Source organism: Aquarana catesbeiana, linkage group LG07 (assembly GCF_042186555.1).
Source record: "Aquarana catesbeiana isolate 2022-GZ linkage group LG07, ASM4218655v1, whole genome shotgun sequence".
Classification (NCBI taxonomy): Eukaryota; Metazoa; Chordata; class Amphibia; order Anura; family Ranidae; genus Aquarana; species Aquarana catesbeiana.
The window spans coordinates 15524013-15545362 of NC_133330.1; the positions used below are offsets into that span (position 1 = coordinate 15524013).

The 21350-nt window shown below is 44.8% G+C and overlaps 1 protein-coding gene across 1 annotated transcript; it reads right to left on the reverse strand.

Moving 5' to 3' along the window:
• Positions 1–1375: 1375 nt before the first annotated feature.
• On the reverse strand, positions 1376–20366 carry GNAT1 (G protein subunit alpha transducin 1). Its single transcript, XM_073591658.1, has 9 exons — positions 20092–20366; positions 14551–14593; positions 12469–12610; positions 11904–12061; positions 10132–10260; positions 9727–9856; positions 6088–6241; positions 5338–5532; positions 1376–2352 (listed from the first exon to the last, which is right to left on the reverse strand). Exons 1-8 carry the CDS (start codon positions 20195–20197, stop codon positions 5342–5344), a joined length of 1053 nt encoding a protein of 350 aa, XP_073447759.1. The 5' UTR covers positions 20198–20366; the 3' UTR covers positions 1376–2352; positions 5338–5341.
• Between the last annotated feature and the right edge of the window lie 984 nt (positions 20367–21350).

The following is a 21350-nucleotide window of genomic DNA, read 5'->3' on the forward strand; positions in this document are numbered from 1 at the left end:
TCCCCATCAGAGCCCCCCTTACATCAACTGTCCCCATCAGAGCCCCCCTTACATCAACTGTCCCCATCAGAGTGCCCCTTAGATCAACTGTCTCCATCAGACCATCCCTTACATCAACTGTTCCCATCAGAGCCCTTTTATATTAATTGTCCCCATCAGAGCCCTCCTTACATCAACTGTCCCCATCTGAGTGCCCCTTACATCAACTGTCCCCATCAGAGTGCCCCTTATATCAACTGTCTCCATCAGAGCATCCCTTACATCAACTGTTCTCATCAGAGCCCCCCTTATATCAACTGTCTCCATCAGAGCATCCCTTACATCAACTGTTCTCAGAGCCCCCCTTATATCAACTGTCTCCATCAGAGCACCCCTTACATCAACTGTTCTCATCAGAGCCCCCCCTTACATCAACTGTCCCCATCAGTGCCCTCCTTACTTTAACTGTCGCCATCAGAGTGGCCCTTACATCAACTATCCCCATCAAGGCCCCCCTTCTTAAATCAACTGTCCCCATCAGAGTCCCCCTTACATCACTGTCCCCATCAGAGTACCCCCTACATCACTGTCCCCATCAGAGTACCCCCTACATCAACTGTCCCCATCAGAGCCCTCCTTACATCAACGGTCCCCATCAGAGTACCCCCTTCTTAACAACTGTCTCCATCAGAGCCCCCCTTACATCAACTGTCTCCATCAGAGTCCTCTTACATTAATTGTTCCCATCAGAGTGCCCCTTACATCAACTGTCCCCTTAAATGCCCCCTCTGACAGAGTGTGGAGATTCTTCTCCCTCCATTCTCTTTGGGTTCTCAATGGAACTCGGGCATGGTAATCCCTGTACTTGTCCACTGACACTTCCTCCAACTCTTCGACTGAAAGCCCATACCTCGATACGGACATAGAGCTGGAGGATGGGACTGCAGGAGCCTGACATTGCACCCACCATCCACTGATCGTGGTTTGAATGCTTTGCAGGCTCACTTGTAAAAAAAAATGTATATGTGCATTTATTATTATCATCATTATTATTATTTTTTTTTATATTTATTTATTTTTTGGCAAAGGTGTTTGCACAGATTCAGAATACACTAGAGGACTCATTCCTGAGCTGACGGGACCACACGTCCAATGTGGCCATCCTGGGGCTGGGTCACCACTCAAGACGTTTTGCAGACAAGCTGGGGAGAGGTTGCGCACACCTACAGGTATGGGATGGAAATTAAACATCTTTTAAAAAACATAGGTCATTTTTTGGGGAAATGTGATGTAAAGGTGGCCTAACCCTTTAAAGACGTCTTATATTTATAACTAAAGCTCAACTGAATGAATGTTCAGTGGCCAAAGCCAATAAGAAGACTTGAATCAACTGACATCATTCTGCCTAACAACGGCATTTATTGTATGATAAGCCGGGTACAGAGCAGCTACAGTCTAACTGTACAATTGACTGCGGACCCTGCATTGGGATAAAGTACATATAATTCATTTTACTTATAAAAATAAATACATAGAAGACAAAACCCTAAAAAGTTTGAGGTGGTCAACCTTCTACCGGATCTGAGGATGTGTGGCAATGCTGGAATCATTTGCATATTTTTAAGAGGTGGGGAACAAGCTAAATACTTCTTCTTTAGCACAGAAATCGCAATGAAGATGCACTAAAGTGCTAGCCGGGAACCCGGGAGGGATGGACCCATTGACTGGGGCGATAACTGGGGTGACATAAAGCACTGAATCTCCTGTGTTCTCCATGATAGCCGCCCCGGGGTAGTCACCAGGACATATTAGAGGGCCACATCTTTAGGTGTTTTCCAACCTGCTAAAATAATGTGCATCATCAACAGACTGGCAGCTCCCACTATGAGGTCCCCCTTTAACTTCCGGATGAGTGAAGTCCTCCGTTCTCCATCTGTCGGTCACCATTGGTCATTTTCATCCAACACCGAGCATGTCAGCATGTCATCGGCTGAGGCAGTCGGGCCTTTCTTATGGATTTCTTCTTGCTGAATGCATGAAGGGTATTGTACAGTCAATAAAACAAAAGTCTACAGTCTGTGCAGATTTTAGCAATGGTTGGACACTTTCCTAGTAAGCTAATTACTGCAAAGGAATACAAGCTGGTAGGGAGGAGATATAATATAAATGGTATTGGGGCCACTGAGGGTTCACAATCTGCACCCCCTGATTTTGTGCTTTTTGTGTTAAATCAAAACAGTTTTTAACAGGGTCTGCGTCTCTTCTCGGTCTTCTGAGAGGCAGGGCACGGTGCTCCAGAGCTGAGAGGCTGATCGGGGTAGAAGGGCATGTGAATTTTGTGGGCCAAACCCTCGGTAAAAATTTTGTGGCGATCTGTTTGGGGTACAAAAAAAAGGAAAAGACAGGGACATTGTAAGGTAAGAGATGGGATGCAAGAAACAGTCTTTATAAAGCAGGACTAGCAATGAAGTTCAATGCTGTTCTACCTCCCCCAGACCCTTGGGAATCTTGCTAGTGAAAGTCTACATGGAAAGGATGAGTTGGGCCTGGCAGGGCTAACAATGCAATCAATGTTCTTCTATCATCTCCAAACCATTTGGAAGCTTGGTAAGGACAACCTACATTGGAAAGATAATTTGGCACTACCAGGACAGCCAATGGAGATCAATGTTCTTCTACCTTCCCCAGACCTTTGGGACTCTACTGACATTCTACTTTGAAAGGATGAGTTAGGACAGGCAGCACTGGCAATGGAGCTCAAAGTTCTTATACCTTCCCCAGACCACTGGAAATCTTGCTATTGGCACCCTACATTGAAAGGACGAGTTGGGAGTGGCAGGAAAGGCAATGGAGCTCGATGCTCTTCTACTTTCCCCAAACCATTGGGGAAATTGCTAGTGACAGTCTACATTGAAAGGACTGGCAATGGAGCTAAATGTTCATCTACCTTCCCAAGACCATTGGTAATCTTGCTTTTGACAGCCTACATTGAAAGGATGATTTGGGACTGGCAGACTGGTAAGAATGAGTTGGGACTGGCAGGACTGGCAAGAGAGCACAATGTTCTTCTACCTTCCCAGAACCATTGGAAATCTTGCTAGTAACAGACCACAGTGGAAGGATGAGCTGAGACTGGCAAGGTTGGCTATGGTAATCAATGTTCCTTTACCTTCCCCAGACCATTGGGAATCTTGTTAGTGACAGCCAACATTGAAAATATGAGTTGGGTTGGCAGACTGGTAAGAATGAGTTGGGACTAGCAGGACTGGCAATGGAGCAATGGAGCTCTGTGTTCTTCTACCTTCCCCAGACCATTGGCACTCTTTCTAGTGGCATCCTTCATTGAAAGGACGAGTTGGGATTGGCAGGACTGGCAATGGATCTTAATGTTCATCTACCTACTCCAGATCATTGGAAATCTTACTGGTGACAGCCTACATTGAAAGGGTTATTTGGGACTGGTAGACTGGTAAGGATGAGTTGGACTATCAGGACTGGCAAAGGTTCTCTATGTTCTTCTACCTTCCCTAGATTATTGTCACTTTTGCTAGTGACATCCTACATTGGATGGATGAATTGGGCCTGACATGACTGGTAATGGAGATCAATGTTCTTCTACCTTCCCGAGACCATTGGGCAATTGCTGGTGACAGTCTACTTTGAAAGGATGAGTTAGGACTGACAGGACTGGCATTGGAAATTAATGTTCTTCTACCTTCCCCATACTATTGGGAATCTTGCTAGTGACAGCCTTCTTCTACCTTCCCCAAACCATTTTGGCAATTGCTAGTGACAGTCCACATTGGAAGAATGAGTTGGGACTTGCAGGACTGGCAATTTGAGCTAAACATTCATCTACCTTCACCAGGCCACTGGGATTCTTGCTAGTGACACACTACATTGTAAGGAAAAGTTGGGACTGGCAGGACTGCCAAAGGAGCTCAATGCTCTTCTAACTTCCCTAGGCCATTGGAAATCTTGCTAGTGACAGTCAAAATTGAAAGGGTGTTTTGGGACTGGCAGACTGGTAAGGATGTGTTGGGACTGGCAGGACTGGCAATGGAGCTCTAAGTTCTTCTACCTTCCACCAGACCATTGGGAATCTTGCTATTGTAAGCCTACATTGGAAGGATGAGTCGGAACTGGCAGGGCTGGCAAGAGAGCACAATGTTCTTCTACCTTCCCCAAACCATTGGACATTTTGCTAGTAACAGCCTACACTGGAAGGATGAGCTGGGACTGGCAAGGTTGGCTATGGAACTCAATATTCCTTTACCTTCCTCAGACCATTGGGAAATTTGCTAGTGACAGCCAACATTGAAAGTATGAGTTGGGTTGGCAGACTGGTAAGAATGAGTTGGGACTGGCAGGACTCGCAATGCAACATAATGTTCCTCTACCTGCTCCAGGCTATTGGGAGCCTTGGTAATGACAGTCTACATTGGAAGGATGAGTTGGGGCCCCTCCATGGCCCCTCCATGGCTGCAGTGCACATACTATACAATAGACTGCAGAGACTTTGCAGGGCACCTATGCAGCTACTGAACCCACATTAGTGTAAGAAAGAAGTAAGTAGGAGGTGCTGGATCCAAATTTAGGGTTGAGCCCGTGGTCAAGAAAGTTGTGAAATGGTTCTGGTTGGCAGCTCATACACATGAAGAAACCTCTAGAGCAGGAGTAGGCAAGAGTTTGCTATGGATGGAATCCATGAGTTACAGGATAAACAGGAATACAAAACCAAATGTTGAGATATCATTAAGAGTTTATTTCGCAAGGAAGCAACACATTTATGGAGGTCTATTGGGCCCCTTTTAATCAAGTCCTTCAGGTCCTGATGAAGGGGACCCACTACAGCCCTCAAAACATGTTGGCCTGTCCTTTAGATGTTTTATAGTGAAATGAATTCCTCATAGTCTCTGAGCATTTGATATGATTCTCCTGTTTTTTTCCTGAACCTCACCAACATCACTGGCCAGTAGAGGGCATTATTTCACAGAATATGTTGGGGAAACACAATTGTTCTACAGGAATATATAGGTGACCCTATACATTAGAAGACAACTCCCATTCCAGTCGTTGTGATCTGTGATCTGGAAGTAGAAAATTTGGGAAGTTGCAGGCCAAGGCTGGGTGGATGAAGATCAGACAGCTTAGAGAAATCTGATCATCTTTGGTTTCCCCTGATAGGCACATGACTATCCTACAGAAGGATGGGATGAAACTTCTAAACCATCATGACTCTCTGCCTATCTTCTCTATAATGTCCTATGGCTGACCACTCACACACTATTAATATGAGCCAATATGTTTTCTATACAGGTAGCTGTGTAGCTGTAACGTGACTTGGAAGGTCCGTACCTACTTAGAACAGACCACAATCTTTTAGGTTTTCTTTGATGATAATGTCTGTTACCGCGTCAAACACAAACTTGACGTTCTCGGTGTCAGTGGCGCAGGTCATGTGACTGTAGATTTCCTTTACATCTCGTTGCATGTTCAGTTCCAGGAACTGTGTCTTGATGTAATTTCCTGCGTCCTCATATGTGTTGGGACCTGCAGCATATCAATGACAATAAAAACGCATTGGCTTAACGCTTAAGAAAAAACGGTCACCTGACGAATACTATTGTTAGTGACTGAGACTGTGGAACAGGTCAGTGCTGGGCGCCCTGTACTTCTGGGCCCCACAGCAGTTGCACGGCCAGCTATGGCTATAGTTGCACCCCGGCTAGTTATCTAAAGTACTAACACTCAAATCTCCTTATCAGGGAATGACCTAGCAAAGACTGAAAAGAAGTCTTTCCCTATTTCTTTGTCATGTGATATCTATAGCTTTAAAGTCCAGGCATTATTTAGCCATGCCTTCTTAAACTATACCAATAATTTGTCCACACCTGTAGACATGTCACAACAATTCACTGTAGAATGTGCCCATGGATGCCCTGAGTCTTTTTGAATATCTGCAGTGCCCCGAGCAACACACACCTTAGGTCTCAAACCCTCAAACTTGTAAACTACCCATTTATAGTTTTATAAACTATTATCCTGTAATATCCTTTCTTATCCTTCCTTAACTTTGTTTCTTTCCCCAACTTTCCCAGGTCTTACCATCATAATCTGGAAAGCAGATGCTAAGGTGAGTCTTCTTGATCTTATCTGTGAAGACATCCTTCTTGTTGAGGAACAGTACGATGGAGGTGGCGGCAAAGTAACGGTGGTTGCAGATACTGTTGAAAAGGTGAAGACTTTCATGCATTCGGTTCTGCAGAGAGAGAGAGAAAAGCATAAGGAATCTATAAGCGGCTGGAGAAAGGTAGATAGGTAACAGGGCTCTCTGCAGGGACAACCCAGTCCATACACCAGATCCACTCACAGGTGCCAGAGCTCGATGCGTCCCATGACATTACAGGTCACATACTGTAGAACAGAGCCGGCAACACTGAAGTCCTTGAAGTGTAATTTATTGGTACATCGGTGTGACAATCAAACAATAATGCTGACACGTTTTGGCAGAAGCCTTAGTCGTAGCTACGACTAAGGCCTCTGCCTAAAAGAGTCAGCGTTATTGTTTTATTGTCACTTCGATGTACCAATAACTTACACTTCAAGGACTTCAGTGTTGCCGGTGTCTTGCCGAGGCGGATAAGTTCCCCCCTGTACTGCGCAGGCGCAGCGCCTGCGCAGTACGAACTACTGTCAGCCGAAGCTCAAACGCTTCAATCAACTGTACACAGCGCCTGCGCTCTAGGTCCAGGTTCCTTCCCCACCATCCAAGTGGACCTAGAGGGGGAATCTAAAAGAGCCGAGCGACGCGAGGCCGTGCCCGAAGCGTGGCGAGCAAAGCGAGCCCACGAGGGGCCTTCTTACAGGCGCTGTGTATAGCTGATTTTCAGCTGTTTAACTTCGGCTATTTCAGCCGGATCCTACTGCGCAGGCGCAGTAGAGGGGGGAACTTATCCGCCGAGCGGAACTTTCTTGGCAGAACACCGGCTCCGTTCTACAGTTTACTCCTGGAAGAATCTGACAATTTCCCAGTTTGCTGTATGGTGGATGAGAAGTGCCTTTTACAAAGATTGTCGAGACTGTGTTAGAGGTCCAAAAACATTTTTATTCATACTGGTTATCATTAAAATACATTCAACGTCTTCTGGGGGTCTGGTGCAACCAATTCTTCAAGGATGGATAATACATGTAAATCATTTCTGACATGCATTTAGAAGCTGTCAATCAGCAGTAGCATCCTTTTGGACTAAAACTCACATACAGTATGGGGGGGGGGATTTACTAAAACTTGTGCACACAGAATTTGGTGCAGCTGTTCATAGTAACCCATCAGCTTCTCTTTTTAATTAAGCTCTGTGACAATAAAACCTGGAAGTTGATTGGTTACTATCATAGGTGTGCGCAAGGGTTGTGCCAGGTGTGCCTGGGCACACCCTAATCACTCTGTGCGATGCCGACTCCCCCTACTGCCCGGGCACCCCTCGTGTTGCCCCCCCTCCACAGTGCTGCTGGCTTCCTTTCTCTTCTCTCCTCTGAGCTGCTGTGGGGGGATGTTTCAGGATGGAGAGCGGGGGGAAAGGGCTAGTCAATATGTAATTTACCAGCCCCTTTTCTTTTCTAAATTAACACACTCACTCACTGTGTTCATTCACAAAACGAAGCAAAGTAAACACGGTTTACTATGCTTCAGTGTGTTTTCGCTTTGGGGTGCACACATTAATGCAATAGGCTGCGCACACCTATGGTTACTATGCACAGCTGCAGCAGATTCTGTGGTGCAGAAATGTAACAGGTGACCAGTGGGAATTAAATGTTTTTGGATCTTTAACACAAAGCTCCTTTTTAAAATTGACTCCCCACCCACCATTCACCAAGTCCATGAGAACCAATACCCCAACTGGTCCCTCAAAAGTCGATCAGTCTAGGTCCCACAAATGGACCCTGCACCAACTGATCTTCTACACCAGGGTTCTCTCCGAACCTTATATACAAAGAGACAGTTTACTGTCCATCAGACCTTAGTGGGACCAGATTGTGCCCAGCAGGGTTTGGGAATGCCCCAGCTGACATTGCTGGTATTGGTGGGAGGAATAGTGCTGCATCGTTGGTGTCAGTGGGATGACTACTGATTAAAATTTTAGTGTTTGATTAATCGATTTTTTTTAAATCGACTGATTTCGATTAATTATAACGCACATACAGATCCAACTACTTTCAGCTGATCTCCTTGCATTGCAACTCTGCATTAGTCAGTGGTAAATGTGGTATACACTATATACAATCAGCCGACACTAGTTAGTTTCCAAAATCCATTACTTAACTTCACAGTTCACACAAATACGTTTTAGATTCAAACTGTAGCTCTGATGTAAGTCATTTTTTTTTTATTAAACTTTAAGAAAAACGTAGAAAGTTAGTTTAACATTAATTATAAAATGTATCTAGTATATTGACTGTCAAATTTGGTTATCAAATTTGCCTACACTTAGCTCACTGAATGATCCCAGTTAACCACATCCATATTTACCATCACTGTCCAGGCTGTCCGGTGACGTCACGGACATCGACGTCACCAGACTACTCCCCCCCTTCCCATCGTTAGCAGACGGAGGCACTTGGGGAAGGGGGGAGGAGTCCGGTGATGTCTATGTCCGTGACGTCACCGGATTTCCGACGGAACTCCCTGAAGACCCGGAAGCCGGCGGAGAGGTGAGTATCGATCAAAAAAATTAACGATTAATCGAGGAATTATTCTTTAATTTCTACAGCCCTACTAGAAACCCATTGTTGGTGTCAGTGGGAGGAATAGTGCCCCATCATTGGTGTGAGTGGGAGGAATATCCCCCTTTAATTGGTGTGAGTGGGAGTCACATTGCCGATTATTGGTTTGAGTGGGAGGAATAGTGCCCCATTGTTGGTGTTAGTGGAAGGAATAATGCACCATCAGTGGGAGGAATAGTGCTGCATTGTTGGTGTCAGTGGGAGGACTAGAACCCCATTGTTGGTGTGAGTGGGAAGAATATTGCCCCATCATTGGTGTGATTGGGAGGAATGTCCCCCCTTAATTGGTGTGAGTGGGAGGAATAGTGCCCCATTGTTGGTGTTAGTGGAAGGAATAGTGCTGCATTGTTGGTGTCAGTGGGAGGACTAGAACCCCATTGTTGGTGTGAGTACTAGGAATATTGCCCCATCATTGGTGTGAGTGGGAGAAATATTGCCCCATCATTGGTGTGAGTTGGAGAAATATTGCCCCATCATTGGTGTGAGTGGGAGGAATAGTGTCCTATCATTGGTGTGAGTAGGAGTCATATTGCCCATCATTGGTGTCAGTGGGAGGAATAGTGCCCCATTGTTGGTGTCAGTTGAAGGAATAGTGCACCATCAATGGAGTCAGTAGGAAGAATATTATCCCATCATTGGTGTGATTGGGAGGAATAGTGTCCCATTGTTGGTGTCAGTGGAAGACATGGTGTCTCATCATTGGTTTCTGTGGGAGGGATGGAGATTTGTATCTGTGATAGTAACAATGCTCAAGGGGCTGGATAAAGGCAAGCGAAAGGTGGCAACCAGCCCGCAGGCCGCAGTTTGGAGACCACTGCTCCACACCCTTCAACCTTGGGTTTCAGCCATATAGCACCACCAAAGGAGATAGTCCAGTGTTCGGTGGGTACATACCCCAAGGTCACAAATCTCTCCAGGTCATTCAGGTCTACACACAAAAACTTAATTTGATGTGTCACTCACCACTTCATCGTCCTCCACCAGGACCATGTCGTAGGCGCTCAGTGCAGCAATGAAGATGATACAGGTGACACCTTCAAAGCAATGGATCCACTTCTTACGCTCAGATCGCTGACCTCCCACATCAAACATCCTGAAAATAGACAACAGGTCATCTGATGATGTGAGGATGTCACTTGATTTCCAGGGCTAACCCTGGTCTTTGTAAATGAAGGCTGCTATTCGTCCAGAATTTTGAACTACAATATAGATAGTCTTTAGAAAAATAAATCTGTTCCTATTTCCTTGTCATGGTATCTTGGAATTTGACATTGAGGGCCTGGATGCCTTTCTCTAAGTCACATGCCAGCCTGTGGCCAATGGCTCTGGTAACAATATGTATAGACTCCATACAACCACATGTTTTACCTGAAGTTGAGGTCCTTGAGGCCAAATTGTGTCTCAATGATACCGGTGGTCTTTACTCTGGACCTTAGCACATCCTGTTCGGTAGGTACATACCCCGGGGTCACAAGTCTCTCCAGGTCATTCAGGTAACTAAAAGCCAAAAAAGTCACAGGTGAGGAGGAACATCCAACCTCTCTAGCTGTAGACTGTGATGTCTAGGGTGATATATGGAGGCGATGAGACAAAGTCAAGCATCGCTGGCTGATTCACATCAGATTGACGATGTAAACTTCTGAGCCTCTAATTCAGCCTTTCTCAACCTTTTTACCCCAAAGGAACCATGGAAATAATTTTAAGGTCTCAGGGAACACCTGCCAAAATATATTCTTCTTGGGACTTTTGGAGAATGCCCCCACCCATTAATGGTTGATGGGAAGAATTGGCCTTTATTAGTGTCATTTTGCTGGCTTTGCCAAGGAATGATGTAGGAACCATCAGATGGGAGGTCAACCATCTACAGCTCAGGGAACCTCTAGCCACCTCTGGAGGAATCCTAGGGTTCCATGGAACCCTGGCTGAGAATGGCTGCTCCAATGTCTGAAGTAACTAGATTTGCTAAATAATTTCCTAAACCCAAGAAGAAACCTGACGGGTTTTGGGTGTTTAGGGAGACACATATTTTTTTAAGGCTGAACTCAATGCAAAAGCTAAAAACAGATGGAGTGCATAAATGGGAGCTGACTTACCCGACAAAGGATTTGTATTTCTGCCCATCCATTCCTAAGAGATACACAGCATAGACCTGTTTGTCAGGGCTGAAGACCTGATTTTTCTCTGCTTTAGTTTACTAACACCTACGGGTCTTGTGCCTCCCCCAGACTGTGACTGGACAGTGAAAGGAGAAGCAGCAGACTGATGAGCTTATCTCTCTGTCACTCTGCTCTCTTCTCCTATCAGCAAGGCCTTTGTTAGAATGTGAGCATTGCAGCCCAACTGACTAGCTCCTTGTGCTGCTTCTGCATCTCCCGGTCTAAGTTTTGCTGTACAGGGACTGCAAGAGGCTGATGTCAGATTAGATTCTTGCATTAAAAATACAGTTAAGAATGCATTACTAAATACAGAGCTGCATAAATTTTTGTCTTTTATATCTGCCTGGAGTTCAGCTTTAACAATCACCAGTGTGAATGAAGTATGTATAACGAAAATAATATGGCCTCTATGTATTATTACAAACTAAGAATAGGGCAGTGACCAATGGAGCAGGAAGGAGGAGCTGCAGGTTGTTGTGACTCCTCCTCCTCCTGTCCCCGTCAGCATACAGGAAGTGGGGCACATTTCCCCAATGGGAACACAGAACTAAGGTTGTAATCCTCTGCTCCACCCAAAACCAACCACTGGATCTCCCTTTTTTGGTGATCACCATCAATGGGACAAGAAGTGAAAGAAAACTCTTCCCAATGGGGGGTCACAGTCAGGGCAAAGATGGCAAATTGCACCCCCCCCTTTTTCATTATGTACAAGCTTATGAGGAGAAGGGGGAGAGAGAGCACAGCCTGCACCTCCTCCCAGCTCTCTCTTCCTCTCCCTGCTGCTTCCAGCGTTGGGCTGACAGAAGTAGTGATGCCGCTGTCACTACTCCTGTCAGCCTTATAGTAGAAGGAACTGGCAGCGCCCCCCCCCATCACTACAATACACCCTGCGCCCAGGGCAGCCGCACCTTTCTGTCCACCCCTTGGTCACAGCCATATAATATAAAATCTAAAAACAGATAATACAATATAAGAGTTTCTTACTATCCCGCTGAGTCATTGAGCTGATATTCAGATGCGCGGTCAAAGCACGCCTGAATGCCCGTGTCTTTCCACAGGCGCCCGATGATGTCTGCCATCTCCTTGGGCATGGTGCCCTCATCAATGGTGTCTGACAGATGCGATAGCTTGCGGGCATCGTCCTGGAAGGGAAGAAACGGTCATCAGCAGGAGCATCTACACCGATTATCGCAGATTATCTTTATATATGTTGATCATTTATGTCTCCTTGTAAAAAATGTTATTATGACACCAGCGAAAGAAAAAAATAAATCAGGTTTTACTCCTTCTAACATGGCTTGTAATAGGAAACAAATGGAAGATCCTGGAACATGACTATAGGCACTACGGGATGACAGTACATGCAAACATTGCTTCATAAATGGCTTCAAGGTCACCCCAGGGGTCCACATTGAAAATCTCCTAAAGGGTATTGAGTGCTAACATGAGTGATACCTCCAGTACACATTCTGATCATGGACCAAGTGATGGAGTATCCTAAGAAAGTTGGATGTGTCTATGGATATCGAGTTTGTATAGGCCCCCCCACCTGTCGTCCAGGGTCACCGTACTGGATATTCAGTGTGTTCATAGCTTTGATAATGGCGAGCATGGACTGGACCGTGTTTCCGTAAATAATGGTAATAAACTCCAGACATTCTTCAAGGGAATAACCATCCTGGTGAATAATTCTAGAATAAAAGGTAAGAAATTAATATTCAATATCTTGCATGATGTACATAACATGAAAATACTGCATATAAATAATGACAGATCTATGAATTACAGTATCTCACAAAAGTCAGTACACCCCTCACATTTTTTGTAAAAATTTTCTTCTATCTTTTCATGTGACAACACTGAAGAAATGACACTTGTCTACAATGTAAAGTAGTGAGTGTACAGCTTGTATAACAGTGTAAATTTGCTGTCCCCTCAAAATAACTCAACACACAGCCATTAATGTCTAAACCGCTGGCAACAAAAGTCAGTACACCCCTAAGTGAAAATGTCCAAATTGGGCCCAAAGTGTCAATATTTTGCGTGGCCACCATTATTTTCCAGCACTGCCTTAACCCTCTTGGGTATGGAGGTCACCAGAGCTTCACAGGTTGTCACTGGAGTCCTCTTCCCCTCCTCCATGACGACATCACGGAGCTGGTGGATGTTAGAGACCTTGTGCTCCTCCACCTTCCGTTTGAGGATGTCCCACAGATGATCAATAGGGTTTAGGTCTGGAGACATGCTTGGCCAGTCCATCACCTTTACCCTCAGCTTCTTTAGCAAGGCAGTGGTCGTCTTGGAGGTGTGTTTGGGGTCATTATCATGTTGGAATACTGCCCTGCGGCCCAGTCTCTGAAGGGAGGGGATCATGCTCTGCTTCATTATATCACAGTACATGTTGACATTCATGGTTCCCTCAATGATCTGTAGCTCCCCAGTGCCAGCAGCACTCATGCAGCCCCAGACCATGACACTCCCACCACCATGCTTGACTGTAGACAAGACACACTTGTCTTTGTACTCCTCACCTGGTTGCCGCCACACACGCTTGTCACCATCTGAACCAAATAAGTTTATCTTGCTCTCATCAGACCACAGGACATGGTTCCAGTAATCCATGTCCTTAGTCTGCTTGTCTTCGGCAAACTGTTTGTGGACTTTTTTGTGCATCATCTTTAGAAGAGGCTTCCTTCTGGGATGACAGCCATGCAGACCAATTTGATGCAGTGTGCGGCGTATGGTCTGAGTACTGACAGGCTGACCCCCCACCCCTTCAACCTCTGCAGCAATGCTGGCAGCACTCATACGTCTATTTCCCAAAGACAACCTCTGGATATGACGCTGAGCACGTGACCTCAACTTCTTTGGTTGACCATGGCGAGGCCTGTTCTGAGTGGAACCTGTCCTGTTATACCGCTGTATGGTCTTGGCCACCGTGCTGCAGCTCAGTTTCAGGGTCTTGGCAATGTTCTTATAGCCTAGGCCATCTTTATGCAGAGCAACAATTCTTTTATTTTCAGATCCTCAGAGAGTTCTTTGCCATGAGGTGCCATGTTGAACTTCCAGTGACCACTATGAGAGAGTGAATGAGTGACTTATAAAGCGCTACCTATGCGAACTGAATTGCATCAGGGCACTTTTTGCCCCTGGTGTCCATCTGCGGTATAGCGCGGTCCTTTGCCCCATGGGGTCCCGATGCGCTTACAAACACATACACATACAACATACTGAGTGAGTGCGATAACACCAAATTTAACACACCTGCTCCCAATTCACACCTGAGACCTTGTAACACTAACGAGTCACATGACACCGGTAGGAAAAATGGCTAATTGGGCCCAATTTGGACATTTTCACTTAGGGGTGTACTCGCTTTTTTTTGCCAAAGACATGTAGATATTAATGGCTGTGTGTTGAGTTATTTTGAGGGGACAGCAAATTTACACTGTTATACAAGCTGTACACTCACTACTTTACATTGTAGCAAAGTGTCATTTCTTCAGTGTTGTCACATGAAAAGATAGAAGAAAATATTTACAAAAAAGTGAGGGGTGTACTGACTTTTGTGAGATACTGTATATACCATAAGGACTACTAAAGAGCTGAAATATGTAAACCGTAAACTTACTTCATCTGTTTTACAATGGTGCTCTTTCCGGACTCACCAGCTCCTGTAAGTACACAGAATGTTGATAATGGTCAGCTATATCTTTTTTCCATACAAATAATGCACAACTTTTTATAAATTACATTTTATATTTTTGTATATTTTGACATCTGTAAGGAGAATGTGTCACTGCATGACATTTGATATTGATCTGCATACATTACTCTCACATGATGAGCTCAGGAACATACAAGAAGCGGTGCATTAAGTATGATGGTCGTCCCTCCCTATTTTAGGGATCTGTCCCCTGCAAATAAACATCCCTAGTGCGGTAGTCTTCCATTATCTTGCATTGCTGGGGTACAAATGTTAAAGATGATGCCAGTGAGAATTGCAGGTGCCCAGTGCCAGGACAAGGCCATCTATAACCCAGGGTGAAAATGCAAAACTGCAAAAACTGCACCCCCCCCCAAGATGTTATGTGTTAGCGAAAATCCCCCCCCCCCCCCAAAAAAAAGAGCACTAATCTGCATGCTTACCCCCCTTAGAATAAATTCTCCCTCCTCCCAAGACAAATCTGCCCCCCTGCTGAAATCCCCCCCCCCCCCCCAGCACACTGAACTCATGCTCTCCAGAAAAAAAGTGGCAGTGTTTACACCTGTCCTAACCGGTTACACCTGTCCTAACCGGAAGGGATGACAATGCCCGGCACTTCTGGTCTCCTAGATCATGGAGGTGATCAGAGACGAACTCTGAACATCTCTATTGTTAGCCGGCGCAACTGCCGGATCGGATCCCCCCCGAAGAGGGCGGCAGCTGGGAGGGGTGACTGGGGGTGACCCCCTTTCACCCCTTGTAATAGCAATCCAGAAGCGAATTAGCTACTAGGTTTGCTTTCACTTTGTAGAGCATTGGCGGCTGATGAAGAAAACAATACCGGGGTTATGACTGACAGCTGCAGCTATAAACTCGGCACAACCACTTGAAGTCAATCATGTACATGCACGTGATTTGGCAGCAAGTGGATAAAGTATCAAATCTCCTACAACTCGTATGTTTGGTCGTTATTATTTCAATTTACAGTAGAGACAACACGTGTACAACCTTTAAATACACTTGTAGGGAAAGCCCTCAAAGAATCCTCTAATAACTTTGACACAGTTGGCCAGAGAGTGGTCAATTTGATGCCGTTGTCCAGAAAGGGATCACTGTTACACAATTGGCCAGGGAGGGATCACTTTGACTAAGTTGGCCTGAGAGGGATTGCTTTGACACATTTGACAGGCTTGAACATATATTGCAATATATATATATATATATATATATATATATGAGCCAAAAATAATTTTTTCTGTGCTTCAGAAGTGTTTATACATAGCGAACATCAGAAAGGACGGGCATACCAAAACTTCTAAAAAACTGTGTTCCTCAGAATGGATCATACCCAATAACTATAATATCTGAGAGTGTATATCACTGTACTTTCCATACGAAGATGTGTCCAGTTGGGATTAGGCCCCTGACCTTGCACTCAAGGTGTTCACTATAAGCTTCTCCTCCCAAGGGCAGAGCAGGTTTAATGGGATAGAGGAGCTATAGCTGGATCAGCGCATTCATCTCCCACAACTGGTAATGTCTCTTCAGGGCACTGCTGTTAGCTGGCCAGAGTTAGAACTACAACTGAACGTATTGTGCACATACCTGTATATATACTGTATATGTATAACTCCACAATGAAGGATACTGACACACCCAACGTCAAATTGTGTGTTAAGATGTCCACATCTATTACAACAGCCATTCTCAACCAGAGTTCCTGAAGAAGTTGTTTGGGGTTCCTTGACCTGTGGCTGATTGACCTCCCACCTTCCCACTGACCACCAATGTAAGGAACATTCTTCCCACTGATCACCAATGTAAGGAGCATTCTTCTCACTGATCACCAATGTAAGGAACATTCTTCTCACTGATCACCAATGTAAGGAACATTCTTCCCACTGATCACCAATGTAAGGAACATTCTTCCCACTGATCACCAATGTAAGGGACATTCTTCTCACTGATCACCAATGTAAGGAACATTCTTCCCACTGATCACCAATGTAAGGAACATTCTTCTCACTGATCACCAATGTAAGGAACATTCTTCTCACTGATCACCAATGTAAGGAACATTCTTCTCACTGATCACCAATGTAAGGAACATTCTTCTCACTGATCACCAATGTAAGGAACATTTTTCCCACTGATCACCAATGTAAGGAACATTCTTCTCACTGATCACCAATGTAAGGAACATTCTTCTCACTGATCACCAATGTAAGGGACATTCTTCTCACTGATCACCAATGTAAGGGACATTCTTCTCACTGATCACCAATGTAAGGAACATTCTTCTCACTGATCACCAATGTAAGGAACATTCTTCCCACTGACCACCAATGTAAGGAACATTCTTCTCACTGATCACCAATATAAGGAACATTCTTCTCACTGATCACCAATGTAAGGAACATTCTTCCCACTGATCACCAATGTAAGGAACATTCTTCTCACTGATCACCAATGTAAGGAGCATTCTTCTCACTGACCACCAATGTAAGGGGCATTCTTGCATAGCTGTTTGTCCATTGAAACTGCCTGTAAATTTGTTTTTTGCAAATGGGGCAAAATCAAATGAATTCAGACTATTTTCTCTGCAGATTGAAAGTGTGAATGGAAAAAATAATTCATATTGGCCACTAGATGGAGCAAGAGGAGCATACTTATTTTCTATGATAGTCAACGCCATCTACTGGCCACACACTGTATTATCCCCCATTTGCACATCTGATCTGCAGAGAAATGAGCCTGAGGACATTTGATTTTGCCCCATTTGCACAAAATAAGTTTACAGGTTAAATAGACAAACGCCAATTTTTTTTTTAATGAATACACCCCCTAATGTACAAGTTTTATAAAGTAATTAAAGTCACATAGGATTCGTATAGCTAAATTAGCAATTGGGAGCTGAGGTAAGAATTAACTTTTGTGGCGGGGGGAGTAGTTACTTTACTTTATTCATTTTTGTAAATGTCTAAACTCTTCCAGATATCGAAACTCGTAACTGTGAGTCTGTTTCTGTCTGTGGACATCAAATCCGCCATCATTACTGTCTGCTGTTATTTCAGCTACCAAATGGCATTAACATTAATACTATCAGATTACCATCCTCAAGGTGCCAGTTCCCTAACATTAAAATGGGAGAGATGTGTCTGCCCTTAATCTGTTTGTAAAACCTTCGAGGGATTACCGTTCTAAACCCAGATCTCAGACCGGCTACAGGAGACATCGCTGCATTTTCTATTAGGTGATGCAATGCAGTGAAAGTGTCAGGGTGGAAATATACATCTCCTTTATTTTTAGGTTCTCAATGCAGATTTTTATTTAGAAGCAAAAAATAAAAAAATCATTTTCCCATAGACAGGGGCGTTGCTAGGTCTACAAAAGATCTGGGGCTATAGCCCCAAAAGCCACCCCCCTAGAGACTCCACTGCCCATAGATATAAATATTCAGCTAATTCCTTGAAGGACAGAATTATTCTGCTTGACTCGATCTTGGCCGTGTAGGACATGGCCCCCTTCATGGACAAGTACTGCTTAAGTGTACATGAACATGGCCTCTCAGGGTGGCTCCTGGCTATAGAAACCCCACGGGGGATTCACATTGGTCCTACAGTCTGTTGATAGGTCCATCCCATCCATGAAGGAGCTATGAGGACCATAGCTTTCCCTTGGGATGACCCCACTGGTCCTTCTACAACAGCACGGGCAACATGCAGTATTTCCCCAAGGCAAGAGCCAATAATATTTACATGGTAAGCTGGGGCAACAGGGTCCTAACTATGTGTATGGGCCCCCATTTTTAGAACCCTCAATTCCCAACTATCGATACAGTTCTATTTACCCAAATGTATTTGCCAGATGCTACTACTACCTTCAAAAATCATTGTTATAAAGCGAGCCCCATAGTAGCTGCATGGTTTACTATTGCTACATAAACAAAGAACATAAAGGGGGACCCATAGTAGTTGCATGGTCTGCCATTGCTACACACAAGGAACATAAAGCGGGCCCCGTAGTAACTGCATGGTTTGCTATTGCTTCATAAGCAGGCCCTATAGTAGTTGCATGGTCTGCCATTGCTATATACACACAAAGAACATAAAGTGGGCCCCATAGTAGCTGCATGTTTTGCTATTGCTACAAACACATAGAACATAACGTGGGCCCCATAGTAGTTGCATGGTCTGCCATTGCTACATACACAAAGGACATAAAGGGGGCCCCATAGTAATTGCATTGTCTGCTATTGCTACATACACATAGGACATAACGGGGGCCCCATAGTAATTGCATTGTCTGTCATTGCTACATACACAAAGGACATAAAGGGGGCCCCATAGTAGTTGCATGGTCTGCCATTGCTACATATACAAAGGACATAAAGGGAGACTCATAGTAGTTGCATGGTCTGCTATTACTACATACACAAAGGACATAAAGGGGGCCCCATAGTATTTGCATGGTCTGCCATTGCTACATACACAAAGAACATAAAGGGGCCCCATAGCAATGCATGGTCTGCCATTGCTACATACAGAAAGAACATAAAGGGGGCCCCATAGTAGTTGCATGGTCTGCCATTGCTACATACACAAAGGACATAAAGGGGGCCCCATAGTAGTTGCATGGTCTGCCATTACTACATACACAAAAGAACATAAAGGGGGCTCCATAGTAATTGCATGGTCTGCCATTACTATATACACAAAAGAACATAAAGGGGGCCCCGTAGTAATTACATGGCCTGCCATTGCTACATACACAAAGGACATAAAGGGGCCCCGAAGTAGTTGCATGTTCTGCCATTACTATATACACAAAAGAACATAAAGGGGGCCCGTAGTAATTGCATGGTCTGCCATTGCTACATACACAAAGGACATAAAGTGGCCCCATAGTAGTTACATGATTTGCCATTGCTACATACATAAAGGACATAAAGGGGGCCCCATACTTCTTCTAATAACGCACACTATTTCCTACATGCAGGGTATGTTCTATAATTAGAATAAGTAGTTTTTTAGATTTGTGTTTGTGCGGAGCTATGAAATCTGCAGTGAAAGGAAGATTCTTAATACCAATAACAACCAAAAGGGTTTTTTTATCTTTCCCTCATCCGCAATAGGAAAACCGAAGTTGAAATTTGATTGGCTGCATCTGCAGCCCCCTTACTTTCCCTCCTCCATTGACCATAAAACGGCCGTGCTTTTTGAGTTACATTAAAATCTTTTTGAATGACTGGATGTTGCTACAATGACCAATTGAACCTTCACCCACCCAATCTCACTAACGTTCCTTTTACCAGAATGATAGGTTCCTTTTATAGATTATTTTTATCCCATGTGGTCAATGCTGTCTATACTGATGATAATATTATTTGGCCTTGGGTTTGTTTGGGATCTCCAGTATCGATATTTCCCAAAATTTCCTTCATTATAATCCAATTCTACGTCTTACCCAGTAGGAGCAGTTTGACAGTCCTGGCATCCTTTTCGGCATCGTCCTTCAGTTTCTTCTCTAGTTCCCGGGAATGCTTTTCCTCGGCGCTGGCCCCGGCTCCCATCTTCCTGTATCAATAGGGGGGGGAGTAAGACGCACCAAGGACTTTCCTCCGGCTAAAGATGGGCAGCCCTCCTTAAGGGGGACGGGAGTCGCAGTTAGCGAACTGCCTGTCTGACTACCGCTAGGGCTACCGGAGGAATGAGTCCTGCCCTTCTCCCAAATCTCATCTTCTCTAATTCCCACCAGGATTTTACAGCCACAGGTGGTCACGTGACCCCGTCCGGCCTATGGGAGCCAAGGACAGGTAAGGGGGCTCGATAAGGTGTGGGTGTTGCTGAGCTCAGCTGAAGTGTCTAACCCCGGACAGATAGATATCCTGATCCAGCGAAGAGGTTTATCTTAATACTCTGTATACGCTGAGTCCAGGAGACTTACACTGAGCCATCTGCACCCTGCGCTCACCAAAACCTCTGAAAATACTGACAAGAGGAAGAGAGGAAAACATCTCATTCCACGGCTCATCTACTAAACGAGTGGAGAATGTTCGCTCATCTTTGTAATAAAGTGAAGCTGTCATCACATCAATCACCCATCATCGTGCGCAAGCCAAATGTCTGCTTCTTTCAAATCTATTGCACATGATAACGAGTTTCAAGTAAATGCAGGGTCTCCATATTTACTAAGCAAAGCAGACATTCCCTATCTGTTTAGTAAATCAACCCCATTGAGTTCCAACATAGTAAAACGTTCTGATGTATACTGACGGGCAGGAGAATTCGGTCCATAGGTTTGCATGTGGGGTGCCGGTCTCATAGGTTTCTATGAGTTTTTTTTTACTTTCTGAAGTCACATGATTAGAGCCTGAGGCTCTAATTGGCTTGAAAAAGGTTGGGCTTGGGGCGCAGAGCCCTACGCCCCAAACCCACCCACTTGTGACACTAGCGAATCAATATTTGCTATTGTCTTGTGGATTCTCCTCCGAGCTAATCAGGACAGGAGGTGGATCAGGTTGGCCGGTGGAAGAAGCCGAGGAAGCCGCGGCAGTGGAGGGGTGAGTGTCGACCGGGGGAGGGGGCTTTGGTTGCCGCCCTCCCTCCCAAAAAAAGTTTAGCACCAGCCGCCACTGCTGACGGGACATGCATTGCGACATTGTAATGTATTGTCACATTGCAAACAAAGTTATGCTAGAGTGTAAAAGTAGCAGTGATAGCGTA